This window comes from Exophiala dermatitidis, assembly GCF_000230625.1.
Source record: "Exophiala dermatitidis NIH/UT8656 unplaced genomic scaffold supercont1.1, whole genome shotgun sequence".
In the NCBI taxonomy this organism is placed as follows: Eukaryota; Fungi; Ascomycota; class Eurotiomycetes; order Chaetothyriales; family Herpotrichiellaceae; genus Exophiala; species Exophiala dermatitidis.
Window position 1 is genome coordinate 450100 of NW_008751646.1, and position 15754 is coordinate 465853.

The window sequence follows — 15754 nt, forward strand, 5'->3', positions numbered from 1 at the left end:
GGAGCGTAGTGCTGCCAGTCACTAACACCATATTAGACAGCTTCTGCTAATTGTCTCTCGACGTCATTCTTGGCAGTCGCGTCGACGCGCCGCGGCTCGTTTGTCTCCCGTTTTCTCCCCACATCGCGACTGTGGAACCTCAGATTGTCGAGCCTGAGGGACTCGGACTGCGATCAACAGAGCGCATCTTCCCGTTGACGAAAGAACTCGACAACACTGAAATATTTCTCAAACCCACTCTACAGCAACACAGATCCTCATGACTGAACGTTCGATATGGAGCGCCACGAGCCGTGGCTGGCTGGCTTCATCGCCTCCGGCATAGCGGAGTGGTTGCGCATGAGGAGCGACGGCCGGCCCTCGACAGAATATTGGTACAAAACCGATGCGACAAACATTACAATCCACAGCTCGACGCAGTTGCACAGGCTGGTTCGTATCTTAAAGGTACTCTACCTTCCGTGAACCTCCAGGAAAACTTGTGCCATTGTTTTAACAGTCAATAGCCCCCTTCAGAGGGGTTTTGGCCGCCCAAGGCACTAGAGAGCAAAGTGTCTGACGGAAGTCACTCTATCCCAGCGATATTCTTCCAAGAGGCAGCTACACAAATCTCTCATTCGTACGCACAGTCGAGTCTGAACGACCATCAAGTGGTGGTTGCCCGAGTCACCGACCCGTACATCAATATTACCGCCCATTGCCATCCTCCGCGCGCAGAATTGCTTATCAACGTGGTGGAAATTGTTCGCGTTCGCGCCGACGCTAACACACTTGGTGTTGGATCGCCTGTCAGTGATGCTGCGCTGGTAAAGCAAAGACTGCTTGAGTGCTCTGAAGACGACCAAAAGAGATTGTGGATCAGCCTAAACAGAATGAGAAAGAGAAAAAGAATGGAGAGCAGCCCAGAGTCCATCAAATCGCAGCCTGATTTCAGCCCGAACGGCGATACACACGTCGAAGATGAGGAGGATGTATCAGTGTCTCAATTAAATTTCTGCACCCAAGCCCCCTTTCCGGCCAGACAAAGTCTACATGGCACTGAAGCGCACATGGTGGCCAAGAACAAGCCGACAGGATCAAGGGTGCCGGAAGATCAACGCCCGGCGCAGGCCGGAGCGTCACGCAGAGCTCGAACGAAAGCGCGATCTCCCAGTCCAATCAACACCCAACTTGTCAGTCAAGTGCCGGTTGGTGTCTCAAGCAAGGATTTGTCGCCCGGCCCAGGAAATGTTGACAACCCGGTCGCAAATAACTCACATGTACCAAACAAGGGTGAAACACGACCTGTTGAGAAGCCAGTATCCCGACCTGCCCAATCGCCGGATCACCGCGGAAATGAAACAAACCGGGAGGGAGTTGCAGATCAGCCTGTGGTGCAAGCAGAGAGTCATCTGTTGGTGCCCGCAGAATCACTTGGATTGTCTAAGCCCGCATACACGAGCAAGCCATCGCGGAATTTCGATCGGTGGCGTCAAGAAGCACGAGCAGGAAGATACATCCCCAGATATATCCAAAATATTCCCAAGGACCAGCAGGAAATATTGGATTCTGATCAGAGCTGGCAGCCCTCTCTTGTTGGCCAGCCAGCAAGAGAGGGACAGGTGCCTTTGGTGCTGCTGGAGCGGTTGAGCAATGCGGCTGACAACCACAATGAGGGGACCGATGCATCTGCCACCCTCTCGAATGTCCCTGATAATGGATCCCAACTGACCGGGGACGATGCTGTCACACAAGGCGACCCGTTTGAGTCAAAAGTGGAAGAAAACTCGAGCGATTCGGAGGAGCCCCTCAGTGAGTGGCCCTCCAGTCCTCCGACTCAGGAACGTAGGCGTAAGTTGCCTCCGGATAGCCCATCAGTGCTTCCCCACCAGTTACAACCGGAACCCGATCCCGCCAGCTCTCCAAGTCAGCAGAAGGACAGCCCAAACCCACCGAAATCAAAGTCATCAAGTCCTGGGGTCGACCTCGAAAGCAAGAAGAATAGCTGTCTCGATGGCAGCGATGACCACAGTGATCGCCCTGGTGAGCTGGAAGCGCTGGAAACCATTGACCGTCCCCTGAACAAAACATCGGATCTTCCTGAGCCACCCCGACAAGCCACGATAGGAGATGAGCTAATAGCGTCGGATGAGCGGGCTAGGGAGCAGAATACAACAGAACCACCGTCAAGGCAAATTACGGGTGCTCGCTCTGTTGATTTGCTGCCGCGTTGGGATAGTTCGACCAGCACCAGCCATTCAAGGCAGCTATTGGTGTACACAGCCAACGGCTCCAGGAACGAAGAGTATGACAACGATCTGGAAGGCAGTCGTCTTGTGTCTTCGGCAAATAAGGACACTACCAGTAATGCGAAGGTCGTCCAGGTCAAGCGGACACCATACGTGGGAAAAGAACCCGTTCATGTGCGGCTTGGGTCGGCACTGGTAGTCAAATCACACCAAGGCGGGCTCACAAATACACAGTCGACGTCGTTAGGCTATGTTCCCAGTACTTTTGATGAACCGGCACAGGGGGTTCAGTCCAGCCCGAAGGCGGAACGAAATGTTGAGGATTCAATGGAAACAAGGCGAATATATGCTCGGAGATCGGAAGCCACTGAATCAACTGACAGACACTTGGACTCAACAGAAAGGCAGACCGAGCACTTCGTGGCAACTAAAGATCAGTTGTCAGCGGAAGAAGGACCGGCCAAGTCTGTCGACTGGGACCAGTCGATGGTTACAGCACCCCAGCAGTGCGAGGTACACACGACAGTTGAGGCCAATAAAGAGGAGCCGATTGAGAAATGTCGATTGGAACAACCGCAGCAGTCTACACCGGCGGGTTTACCAAACCGTGATGGTATTCTCACATCAAACCCATATCACAGGGTCCCTAGTAAGAATGATGCACAAGAACCGGAGCTCGAAACAAACGGCCAGAAACAGTCCTCGAAAAGGCAAGGAAGAGACGCCGCGGGCCCAGGTGACCCGGAAAAGGCAGCACGCACAAGCAGAACAGTCAGCGGCCAGAATGCACCTGATGAGGACTATGGCCAACTCTTAGAAAAGCTGCGAGAGTACCGCCGACAAAAGTTGACCTCCTTGAGTGTGCCGAAACCGTCGAAAGCGCGTACAGCATCTGCTCCAGGGCCCGACAGCGATGGGTCCACTGATGCGAAGGCTGTGCCGTTACACGCTCATGAAAACCGTATTGGCACTCCGGGATCAGCGGGTGCATCGCTGACATCTTCTTCGACACCCATATCTCGTGTGTCCACTTACGACGAAGGAAGAAAGAGTGAACCGAGAAGTAAACAACAAGCCCTCACGGCAATGCAAGGTCCCACGGCAGACGGCCAGGACAGATTGTTTTCCAAGTTCAAGGTGACTTATGCTGATTATGAGGGAACGTACCCAGATTTTGTCAATTCATGCAACGTGCTCCGCAAGATCCTTGCCTCTGGTCAAATGCTACATCCATCCCTTTTCGACGATGCGGTCTTCCACCACTATCATAGCTACCGACGGTATCTGAGTGAGGAGGCGTTCAGTGCCCTTGTTCCGTTATCCTTTTACGATTTCTACAATGAACGGATCGAAGAGCCTTCACATACAAAAAGGGTACTTACCAAGGCAAGTCTCTCTACTGCGCTGGCAGAAATTTCTGCAACGGCACACGAGCCATTCGGAGACGTTCTGGACGGCAAGAAGCGAGACCGCCAAGTTACTCAGTCTTACAACTCGCCCCTGATGAACGAGACGGACAGAAGCAGGGATGTCTCAAGGCTCAGTTCAGCCTCACGACAGCCAATCGATCACGGCCCGATCGCATACAAAAAACGGCCCAGCGATGCCGTGGAGAAATGGCGCAAAGAAGCATCCGGAGCGGCATCGCCAGAGTTGGGAACTCCAGACTTGAATCGAAGGGTATCCGACATTGCCATTCTTCCTCTGGACGTGGACGACAGTTCAACAACCGCCATGCGCGACAACCAACAACCTCCGTCCTCCTCGTTGGATAGCAAACACTCTGCTCGCACGTCCAGGAAGAGGGTTCTACCATGGGACACGGATGTGGATGTCCAAATCCAAACCGTCAAGCCGAAGCCAACACTGTCCAGCAGAATGTCACTACCTCTGCCGCCGCCGGCAAAACCTCACAATCACATTTCGAAACGACCACGACTGTCAGCTAGTCCGTTTGTGCGAAAACCTGGTCGGAGATCGAGTCCGAGACCTGCAGTGGACAACAGAAAACCCTTTCGTTCGTCGGAAGTGGTCGAGATGCCTGAGAAATGGTGGGAAGATCCTCATACGCCATACAAGAGGTTTGTGGAGAATTATGATCGATTATGGTCTACTAGGCAGGAGAAAGGCTTGGAGACGACAAGAGATACAACTGTGCCTGCGTCGCCGGATTCGGAATCGAAATCGCCCAAGGTACCCATGGGTGGTCAAGGGATCGACATTTTTGCCTGGAGGACTTGAGTGGAACTTTTGCTTTTCTTGTTTGTTTGACCTGAGAGGCTGCCTGGGGAAATAGTGTGGTTGTTCCTGACTGCTGGCTCCTTCTCTCGCCTTTTTCATGGACAGCATTCAGGAACGGAGCTCAGATCAGATGTGTGTGTGGTAACGTTACCATATGTCAGATTAAGGGTGCTGATCCTCCCTCTCCAGCTGCAGAGGGCAGGCTTTTTGGAGAAGCTTGGAGGCCATGAGTGGCAATGATACAGTCGTCAACAAGTCAACTTAGGTTGCTTGATTTAAGTCTTGACTTTCTTGGTCTCACCGCCTGAGACGGATACCGGACATTTTACGACAGAAAAGTACCTTGGATATGTACAACAGTAGTCGATATCAGAGATACCCATAATTATTAGTTAGCTATTTAGACCGAAAACTTAGAGCTACGCGAGACCGAAATTGTTGGTACGCGAGACTGATTATAAATATTAATTTGTTAATTTGTTCGACTTGAATAGTCAGTCTGGTGTTATTAGTCGTAGAAGGCACCTGGGTGGAAAGGGAATAAATACGTTTTGAAGTAGTGCGCGGAGGGGGGAGGAAGTAGTGTTCAAATTGGACGACTGTCTGATCTGATCTGACCTTTTGACTTGTGATTTTTGTGCTGTCCAATAAATATTTCATTGTTTGTTGTTGGTCATATGTTTCATTATTTCCGGTCTGGGTCTTATGTCATCGTTATATCAAGTTGGTATTTCTCCTGTGACTCCTGTCTTTCTCTTCGTCCATGTAATACATACCTACCGGAAAAGGCGAAACAAAGCAAAGCATTCCGGAGCAAAGCAATAGATATCAATCAATCATATCTCCAGCACAATAGATATCAAAAGACACCTGCACTCATAAAAGGATTGCCAGTCCAGTTCGACGGAGAACTCGGTCGACAGACAGTACCCAATGGCAGGAAGGAGGGCAGCTCACTTGCTCATGAGTGAAACACCGGAACCAGCCCACTGTTGGTAATTAGTAGCAGTAGTACCACAGTATCATGTTTCGCACTACTGCTCTCCTGTAGACCGTGGTCTCAGCTCGCCGTCATTTCCACCGGTACTCACGGCAGTAGTGATACCACCATCACCACCTCCGCCTCTTGCTGTAAAGTGCTGTTGCTGTTGCTGTTGCTGCCCCTGCTGTTGTTCCCGCTTCAACCCCATTTTCGGAACCAACCTCTTACTATCCAGCACCTCATCAAACCTCCGCCTCGCCTCCCTCGCAACATCATCCGAAATAGCAACCGTATAAGTCGGACTCTCAATCGACCCGGCCGCCGGGCCCGATCCCCCCGGACCATCAATAGGAACCTTCCTGACCGCCTTGAGCAAAGCACAAACAAACTTCGAGCGATGCTGAGCCCTCAGATTCTCAGACGCACTCGCAAAATTCGCCCCACCTTTATGTTGAAACTCGATCTTTAGCTCCAGCTGTTTGAGATCCTGGACACTGACCAGCTGCAGCTCCACCTCTGGTGCAAAATCCCGTTTATTCTCGCTCACAAACTCCTCCAACTCCTTTTTCAACATCTCAAGATCTTCAAACGACGTCCCCGCCGAAACATTAACAGTCAATTGTTCCCGGAGATCCTTTGAGCGGGAAATATTCTTGATCCACAGCCCGTTCAGAATACTATTGGGAATCTGGACCATTTGTCTTGAAGCGACTTCTCGAAAGATCGAATATAACAGTGAAATCTTGACCACGTCCATGTCTTTCCCGTCAACGTTGATGCGGTCACCGACATCATAAGGGTGTTTGATGAACACGGTAATGCAGGCCGCGAATAGTTCACCTGCCGTGCTGGCGAATAGGAATGAACAGCCTGTGAACGCAGACCAGACTTGTGTATAGTGAGTCGCGAGGTAATCGGAGAAGAAGGCCGCGTAGATCAGAAACACAAAGATGAGTACGACAACGCTCAAGACCCGGTCGAGCACTTTGATTGCGTCTTTGACGTTTGATGCGCCTTCCCAGATGGATTTGCGTTCGGATGCGACGCGTTTGACTAGTTCGACCATTTCTTCCAATGTGATGTCGCCGTTGCCGTCGGCGTCCAGTTTCCGGTGGATGTATTCGGCTTGTGTCTCGCGGCCGGGGCCCAGGACGGCAGTGATTGATTGGAGGTCGAGTGGTCTGTGGCCGAACGAGGTGAAGGAGTTCCAGATCCGGCGGGCGAGTGCTTCTGCGCTGGCCTGGCGGTCAAGTGCGGCTTCGACTATGGGGCCTGATGCGGTCGGGTTGAGGACTTGGCGTCCGGCGATGTCGCTTACTAAATACCCCAGGACGGATGTGACGCGGTCGGCTGTGGTGCCTAGGTTGGTCATGAGGATGGCTGCGGTTTCATCGAGTGCCACGCCTGTCGAGGCAGCTTTGCTTCTGTCCTTGTTGGACCGATATCCGCGCACGTCGTGGATGTCGAGGTCTTCATCTCGGAAGGAAGGGTGGTTGTCGGGATACCGACGCCGGGAGACATCGTACATGGTCTCGAGGGCCCGACTGAGAGTCTTGAGTTCTTTGATATGATCATAAAACTGCTTTCCGTGGTAATTGACGCTGACCATTTGAATCAACACTTTTTCCACCAGATACAAAGCCGTCACGCCGATGGTCGCTTTGTTGACCTTGTGCAGCACGCTCAGCCAGTGGATCTTGCCGGCATGCGCAGAGTGGAACGACCGGTCGAATGTGTAGATGATGGAAAAGGATGAGATTGCCAGGATCGCCCAGAAGAATAATGACAGTGGGATTTCCACTGCTTGTAAAATGATCCGGTACTTGCGTATCCCTGTGTGGATTGCCCCCGCGATGCTCTGGAATGCCACGGGCACAAGCTGGGCGAGCAGTTTGGCTACCCACAACAATACCCAGACGACTTCGATCCAGATGAACAGCCCCAAGTAGTGGATGCCGCCTGTCACGGTGGTCTGGCTTTGCTGATAGATCGTCGCGGCTGTGTTGTTGTAGATGGATGTGATGTTGCTGGTGGTTGTTCCGTCCACAGAGGTGATGTTGGACGTGTACACTGGTGTAAGACTCGTGTCGGTGAAGCTGGTTACTATTTTTCGTCCTTTGTATACTGTCGCGAATAGGATGATGGGGATGGCCAACAATATGGCCACCGGCACAATGTAGATGGTGTATCGAATGAGTACGTTCCTTCGCAGTCTTTGCCATTTGAGGCCTAGGCTGGTTAGGCTTCTGTCGTTGCCGAACCCGTGCCCAGCGGACAGATCACTGGCTTGATGAGCGACTCGGAGTGGAGGTCGGGTAGCAGTAGCATCGCCGGCGGCGGTGATGTTGGCCTGCGCCTCAAAACCGGTCGTGGCCGTGCTGGTGCCAGACGACATGATGAACTGTTTCTCTTTCAGTGGGGTTATATCGTCTCCGGCTTCGTGGACCGTGACGATGGCGTCTTTGGTGGCCATATTCACGATAACCATGTAGGGAGAGTGACTATGGCAAGGACCAAAAACCGTGCTGAGGACTATTTTGCTCTTTTTCAGTCCAACGGTTTCCCTCAGGGCCTCACACCAAGGAAGCAAGAAAAGAGCTGAAACGAGAAACAGTTCCGAATCCGGAGAAGAGAAAAGAAGAAGCAGATACAACAGCGATGCGACCACAATACCCACCAGTCTTATTATAAGTACATTTTCGTTTCCCATTCACCCTCGAACTCACCTGTGTCAAACTCTACTGACCTTGCGTCGCGCAACTCTGCGCTAACCAGTCCCATCATGCTGTCTTTTCGCATTGTGAAGGACTCGCACCATCAGGGCTTGATGGATGGTTCAGCCTCTGCTAACGCACCCCTGTACGCAAGCGACATGTGTTGGTAAAATGATTAGCGAACAGAACAGTCAAACCTCTGATCTAGAACGCCGGCGGCGGTGAAGTCGAGGCAGAGGCTTTCAGCAAGCCACCGACCGCGGGACGGCCAACGGTCGAGTTGGGCGAACAGCCCGTCTTTTTGACAGCAAAAGGGCTGAACTCCAGGCTAGCCTCGACCGGGGATGAGGTTCGCAGGGCGCGCGTCGCGAACGCGGTCACACACTCGCACCACTACTGCCGTGCACGAGTTGAATGATGCATGCGAAGCACTGTCGGCCGGACGGGAAGTGGAAAGCGGGAAGCGCCACGCTCGATAGAGACCAGCCCTTGAGCTGACAGAACACAGAGGTCCTCAGACCAGAATCGTAACCCAGGGCCTTCTGCAAATGGCATAGTATAGGCCAGCAAGCGACAAAGCAGAGCAGAGCACCCGTTCTCGCCTCACCCGTTCTGTCAAAGATGGCACGACCAGCCCGCCCTCTCACACGAACTCGCCGCCGTGGCGCCCTCGATGAACAGCTGGGGGTGGAGCTGTTGGGCGGCAGCAGCAGCAGCAGCAGCCACAGTAGCTGGATGCCTATCTTTTTCAGGTGAAGCCGTTCGAGTTGGTGCGAGTTTTAGACGAGCCGCTAATGTCAGCCTTGTGCGGTCTCGACTCGATTCGACCAGCAACGACAGAAAGGGGTTTAGTTTATTAAACTCTCCCTTCCACCTCACTCACCGTTCTCGTGGGTTTGAACGAAAAAGAAATGGCTACACTACATTGTACAGTTCCCGACCAGGGCTACTTAGGTAGGTATCCAGTTACTGCATATCCGAACCGAGGCAAGCAAGTAGCAAACTTAACAAGATTCGTGGTTTAATCTGAACTGTTCGCTGCTAGCCACATCTTGGTTGACATTCGATTGTCGAGCGAATGATCATGGTCAGGCCTATCTCATACTCTGAGTAGATGGCGTCCGCCCATCTTCTACCAGAATTCCCCCAATTTTTGTCAGCCATCCCGAACCTTTTCTTTCATCCCCGAGATATAGCGCCAGACCACTGAAAACCACGTTCGATGCCTACAGGAAATAAAAAAGACATCCGCTCCTTTGGATCAAAACTCCTTGACCAGCAAATCAGAATAGAAATTCATTAATCGTCTTCCAGCCGGCGCAGGCTTCCTTCATCATGGCCAGACTCAGCCCAAGAATGACTCCAGTAAGTGATGGTGTAGCTGGGCCAACGGTCGGTGGCCAGGAGCAGTTTGCATGTCTCAGCATCAAAGGTAACCCTGGACACCCAGCAAACATCACGAAAAGCTTCGCCATCCCTGAGCCAGGAATAGGGATAGATATAGTAGAATGGAAGCACTTCGACCGAGTGTTTCAAGCCTTTGCGAGGAGTAAAGTGTTTGGCAGTCGGGTTCTTAGCCACATGCTGGTCCAGCTTCTCGCCCGCGTACAAGCCTTCCGCAATGTGGTACTCGTTGACCATTTCAAACAGCCTGGCAGGTCCAGTGACCGATTCAGGCGCTTGCCCATTCCTTGATCCGTCTTGAAGACCCTTGACCACGTTTTCAATCACAAGAAGAAAGAAGGGGTGTCCGGGCGTCGAGGCCATCCACGCGTTGGGGATCGAGTTGGCCTCATTGATGTCAGTGCCCATCCGGCCGAAAAAAGCCTTTCGACCACTCTTTTGCAAATCGTGCGTAGAGACCGGTCGCGGTTGGGAATGCGAGACGGTGGACACGTTGTATTCGTTGAAAATCTCGTCCGAGGGTCGTAGACATTCGACATCAAGGTCGGCATAAACGCTACACGACGTCTTAGTCTCTCTTGGGGTCACAGCTGCTGGAATGGACCAATATCTTACCCTCCGTACATGTACATATACAAGTTCCTCGCCAGATCGGCTTTGTAGATGGCTCCCGGGAGATCTTGATAAGTCTGCAATAACCACGGGAAATGTTTCTTGACCAGATTTTCATTGTCCTCGTCCGTCCACAGCACCCACTCCCAATTGGGATGTGCTCGCCGACAACTGTCACTCCAGCGCTCAAACTTGGCGGGTAATTTGATCGCAGACCAGCTCTGGTGGAATAATCTGGGTATCGTTTGTAGGTCTTTGGATATCGGTCGCTCCATCAGCTTCTCTGGGCTCAGGTACTTGGCTCGATTCTTTGACGGTCTGAAGGCTGTAGTAGTCGACACCAACGGCGTATAGCTCTGGCCAGTAATGTAGAGGGTCGCCAGGGCCGCGAGCACCAGGAAGACGACCCATCGCACCGTCCGGCGCGTCCCGTATAGTTGGTGTAACGGGTTGATATTTCGCGACCACGTGGGAGAATCCATGGCTCGACCGAAAGAATGGACGAAGCAGACGACGCACAGGGCACGCCGCGCAGTCAAGTATCAGAAACGACTCACAAATGAAGGAGGGACAGAAACGAAAGGCACAAAAGAGCGACCCGTGAGGACATTGATGGTGGGATGCAAAGCGCAGTGAGTGGCGTCCACTGGAATTAGTAGCAGGCAGAAGAGCAAGAAGAGCAGAAGACGCACTGGCAGGCGCGGCCATCGACACCGTGCCAGACTCGGAAGGGGGCAGCAAGGGCGACCATATAATACCTACAGTAAATACATACCTTGTAGTGTCCTGTCACACTGACACGGGCAGCCCACCCATGGTTGGTTCTTTGACAGCTGCGAATGCTGAATCTGGCGTGCTCAGGAGCCCGAGACAGCACTGGCCAGGATGATGGGTTACGCACAGACTCACAGCATCAAAACGTTGGCGGAAAAAAGGCCTCCCAGAGTGTGTTTTGTGTGGCTGCAGCTGGCTTTAATCTCAAATTGATTGACGATGGCGACCGCGTCCGATCCAGCTTAGAACCGATCAAAGTGGTTCCTTGTGGCTCCTGAGGTGCTCTATACCCAATCGCCAACAGCCTTCTGTAAGTTCCCGAAGCCTCCGTGATAAAAGGGCGATAGCCTTGCATAGCGCACGGCGTATCTGGCGATAAAAGACGGTAGATAGGCTTGTCCCCGCTGCACCAGCGTTTTCTGACAGCTTTCATCCCTCTTCCTGGCCGCTCCTGGCCCGATACCAAATCGTCGGCGAATCATCAGCACGGATTGCAGCCATCTCAAACGCGCGGATCGTTCCATTCAGGAGAGAAAGTTCCGACGTGGAGATTGAATCTCTGATCAAACTTGAAGCTCGCCTGCTGGTTCTACATGATCTGGTGCTGCTTTTACACAACTGTACATGTACTTAATTGTAGGCTGACTGGGCTGGGGCCAGCCTCAACTTCAAGCTAAATTTCCCGTCTTACTGGTCGGTGCTGTATTTACCCTTCGTGTTTCAGTTACAGTACTGAATATCAAGGCTCCCGGTGCCGATGATAAACAGTATCATCTACAATACAAGCTTGAACGACGGCTCACGGTCATCGCCGTACCCGATATACTGGTCGTATTTCCCGTTGGCTTTATCCCGGTTGATCTTGCGGATATGGAGGACATTGAGCAATACACTGCCAATTTGTTAGTATGGTTTTCAACTGATCGAAAAAAGCAAGCAACTCACCCTAGCCATGCGTAACACAAAACTCCCAGCACGATGTGGTGGCTCTTCACGTAATATGGCTTCTCGTTGTTCGGGTAGAGAAACGCGGCGACGATGCCTCCCATGTTCGCAGTGCACACTTGCAAGGCACCGGCGGTTGCCCTCTTGTAGTGGCCGGCACTGTTGTTGAGGATCCAGACCAACAGTGGCGGGACTGAACCATATACCCCCGACGCCATCAGGAAGGTGAGGCCGTATTTGGTCACATTGCTATCGACCCGTGCTATCAAGGCGTATCCGATAATGGCGAGCGGCAGCGTGAACAGGATGAGCATCCCGCGTACCCGCAGACGATCAGAAACAAAAGCCACGCAGACGCCGACGATCGAGGCCAGCGCATACGGTGGCACCGACAGTAACTGAGCCTCGTTCGCCGTGTATCCGAGTGACTGGACGATCGAAGGCAAGAATAGACTGAACGAGAACAGGGCGCAGCAGATGGAGAAATAGACCGTGCCCGAGAAGAAAAGCTGAAGCGACAGGATGCCTCGACGCACTTCAGACCACCGAAACTTCTCGGGTTCGGTTGACAGTATCGATGTCTGATGCGATGTTTCCAACCGTGCTCTGGCCAGTTTTCTTTCCTCAGGAGACAGGAAATACGCCGTCTCCACAGAGTTGGGGAGCACAAAGTATGCTCCGACGGCAACCACACATGTGATGAGGCCCTCGATAATGAAGATCTAAACTCGGGTCAGCGACTGCGCAAATCCGAGGGAAAGTAACCGGTAGGTACATACCCATCGCCAACTGCCATGCACGGTGGATGTGGCTGGGATGGCCGACAGCCCTCGGGCAAGAAGGCCCCCAAATGCCCCGGATAGCGAAGCGCTCGAGTAGAAGATACCGACGCGCAGGGCCAGTTCTTCTCGCGTGTACATGGTCGACAGAAGCAGAAGCGAACCGGGGTAGAGACCTCCTTCAAAGGTACCCAGCAGTGCGCGGACTGCAACGAATTGACCATACGTCTTGACAAACCCAATGCACATGACGATGATGCCTGTCACAAAGACCAAGAAAGGAAGCCAGAATTTTGGCGTCATCCTCTTGAGCACCAGGTTGGAAGGAAGCTCCGAGACGACATAGAAGACGAAAAAGATGCTGAGTGCAACGGCATATTGGTGGTTGTTGAGGTTGAGGTCTGTTGCGAGGCCCAAGATTTTGGCATTTCCGACATTTGATCGGTCAACGAAGTTGGCCAGGTATAGAAGTGCTAAAGGTGGGAGGATTCTTTGAGAGACCAGTGTCAGCACCGCCCCTTAATATGTCGCGATTGACGAAGGTATACCAAAACCCAAGGTTTTCAGATGTGGAAGAGATGCAAGGGCAGTGTCGATTGACCGAAGCTGGAGTATCCTGGGTCGTCGCAACCTTCATGGAGAATCGACCGTCCGCATATGTTGGAACACAGCCCGCGGGACTTCACTTACCTGGTGTCAAGCTTCCATACGAGTCGCCTTTCCAGTTTCTTGATGTCGTCGTCACCAATCGAATATTGCTCGTCAGCCGCCTGTACAGGCAGGGTCTCTGGAACGAATAGTTCTGATTTCTCCGGCATAATTCCGGTGAGTCCTGATATTCGCTTGGAGGACCGGTACGATTAGCGAAAAAGTGCGACTCTTTGGAAACACAACATGTCGAATATCAGAGCCCATAGCCTCCTTTTAGCATAGTGCTGGTTAGCTAGAAAGGCAAGGCATCAGACAAAATATTGGTGATTCTCAATAATCTCCTACAATCACGCAATCTATAGCGTTGTCAGCATGGTCCCATAAAGACCTGATTGATACCGCCAAACAGGTCGCATCTCCACTATCCCGAAGTTGCAGCATTCCAACTACCAGGTTATTGCCTCTGCGTCCCACAGGTATGGGACAGAAGTCCACATGGACAATTGAAAAGCTTCTTGGCCGAACTCAAACGCAACGAGAACAATTGCTCTAGATGTCCACAGAGGGAGAAACGTGATCGAGTAGCGCATTGCGCCATCGCGTCAACGCGGTGTCGAGCAACATATGCTCAAACGAGTATTCCGATCGTTCCACAACCCAGTGTCGTCGAAAATACACATGGGGACCACACGGTGCAGAAAGCATTGTTGGAGATTGTTGTAAAAGGAAGCGCCACGTGCTTTAGATCTCTGCTGATCCCCTAACGTCTTGCACTTCTGCTGAAGATTTGCAGCGATGGCCGGTCCCCGAGTGCCAGTGATTGAATATTACTTCTCCTTCATCTCGCTATGGTCATATATCGGGAGCCGGCGACTTGAGCGGCTTGCCCAAGAGTTTGATGCAAAAATCATCTACAAACCCGTGGACCTGATGCACATTTTCTCCATCTCTGGCGGTCTCCCAGTCAAAGAACGGCCCATTCAGCGGCAGACATACCGTCTTCTAGAAATGGAGCGATGGCGAAGGATACGCGACATACCGATCGTGCCGCACCCGAAATTTTATCCGGCCAACCCATCGCTTGCGCATAGAGTGCTGTTGGCTGGCATCGATGAGATTGGTCATGACAGTCGCCAAGTACACGAGTTCGCCTTGAACGGCCTGAAGACGGTCTGGGCAGATGAGTCCGACATCGCCGACCCGGAGACTATCGTCCGTGTGGCAGATGCATCGGGACTCGATGGGCCGCGACTGTTGCGAAGAGCGGTGGAAGAGAGGCAGTTGGCCGACAAGGAAGCAGACCTGACACAGGAGGCCGTGTCGAGACAGTATTTCGGCGCTCCTGTCTACTCTTATCGAGATGAGCCCTTCTGGGGCCAAGATCGGCTTGAAATGCTTCAGGATGTGATCAGCAGTGGCCGGGAGCCTATTGTCATGCCATTCCCAGAGCACATTTGAGCCGCAGGCAAGCCAGATGATCGATCAAGTCGACAGATGCGCGACTACTGCCAGACAGATACAGCATTACAGAGACAGAACTTGAAGGAGCTGCTTCTTGTTCCAAGTTATATTGTGCCACCTTAACCGGCTACTTCAACCGGCGTCATAGAACACCTAACTTGGTTAAGTTACTACATACAGCCCGACCGACTCGATTGAGTCGCTCATTGACAGCATCAGTAGCAACAGTGCCTGGCCCAATGTAAAGGACCAAACGCAGCGTTCCACCACATTTTGTCGGAAACATGGAGGCTCACAGCGGACGGGATAGAGGTGCCTTTCACGGCATGTTTCCACCGCCGTGGTCCCCCGGTGTCTCACTGGTTCGTAATTTGTCACTCCCAAATGACCGGTATCACGCAGCCACATAACGAGATTTCGAAAGTAGGTGTATAAGATCGTGAGACCATTAATTCTCTCAAAAAATCCTGTCTTCCAGACCTTGTGGTGGGTATCACTTGCCATTGACCTGTCCCCGACGCAATACCGCTCATGTCATCTCGCAAATCGTACCCTGTGATACCATATCGTATCAAATATCGCCTTTGTACCAGGTATAATATACTCCTTCTCCAGAACATCATCATGTGCCGGAAGACAGCGTCAGCAAATGGCCGGCGGCATCACTGCTCGCGGCTGGTAGACATATACTAGGAACGCGACCATGGCCCTGGCACGGAGTAGCATTGGTCCGGCCTGAAGGGATGTTCCAGATTCAATCCCGGTTGTAACACCAGGTTGCTGCTCCAATTCCGACCATCGTGAGATGATCGCCCAGAATTTGTCTCAGCTTCAGCTGGGGTGGTGTGTCTCCATATCCTGCGCGCGCTGACTCGCTGGGCGCAGGACTAGTGCAACGGTTCAGCGGCTTAAGGGCTGTTCAATTTAGCATCACCGACTCCGACGTCCCAACATTGCGTCCAA

The 15754-nt window shown here is 52.3% G+C and overlaps 5 protein-coding genes across 5 annotated transcripts; 2 read left to right on the forward strand and 3 right to left on the reverse strand.

Moving 5' to 3' along the window:
- Positions 1-276: 276 nt before the first annotated feature.
- On the forward strand, positions 277-4469 carry HMPREF1120_00164 (uncharacterized protein; the record flags this gene model as incomplete). The annotated part of the gene is made up of 2 exons (XM_009154154.1): positions 277-432; positions 507-4469. The coding sequence occupies 2 exons, from the start codon at positions 277-279 to the stop codon at positions 4467-4469; spliced, it is 4119 nt and encodes a 1372-aa protein (XP_009152402.1).
- Positions 4470-4968: 499 nt separating this feature from the next.
- On the reverse strand, positions 4969-8899 carry HMPREF1120_00165 (uncharacterized protein). Its single transcript, XM_009154155.1, has one exon. The coding sequence runs from the start codon at positions 8159-8161 to the stop codon at positions 5504-5506; it is 2658 nt and encodes an 885-aa protein (XP_009152403.1). The 5' UTR covers positions 8162-8899; the 3' UTR covers positions 4969-5503.
- A 262-nt stretch (positions 8900-9161) lies between these two features.
- Positions 9162-11135, reverse strand: HMPREF1120_00166 (uncharacterized protein). The gene is made up of 2 exons (XM_009154156.1): positions 10185-11135; positions 9162-10125 (listed from the first exon to the last, which is right to left on the reverse strand). The coding sequence occupies exons 1-2, from the start codon at positions 10661-10663 to the stop codon at positions 9465-9467; spliced, it is 1140 nt and encodes a 379-aa protein (XP_009152404.1). The 5' UTR covers positions 10664-11135; the 3' UTR covers positions 9162-9464.
- Positions 11136-11729: 594 nt separating this feature from the next.
- HMPREF1120_00167 (retrograde regulation protein 2) lies at positions 11730-13497 on the reverse strand (the record flags this gene model as incomplete). Its single annotated transcript, XM_009154157.1, has 4 exons — positions 11730-11847; positions 11901-12622; positions 12680-13169; positions 13370-13497. 4 exons carry the CDS (start codon positions 13495-13497, stop codon positions 11730-11732), a joined length of 1458 nt encoding a protein of 485 aa, XP_009152405.1.
- Positions 13498-14125: 628 nt separating this feature from the next.
- Positions 14126-14788, forward strand: HMPREF1120_00168 (uncharacterized protein; the record flags this gene model as incomplete). The annotated part of the gene is made up of 1 exon (XM_009154158.1): positions 14126-14788. The coding sequence occupies one exon, from the start codon at positions 14126-14128 to the stop codon at positions 14786-14788; it is 663 nt and encodes a 220-aa protein (XP_009152406.1).
- Positions 14789-15754: the final 966 nt, after the last annotated feature.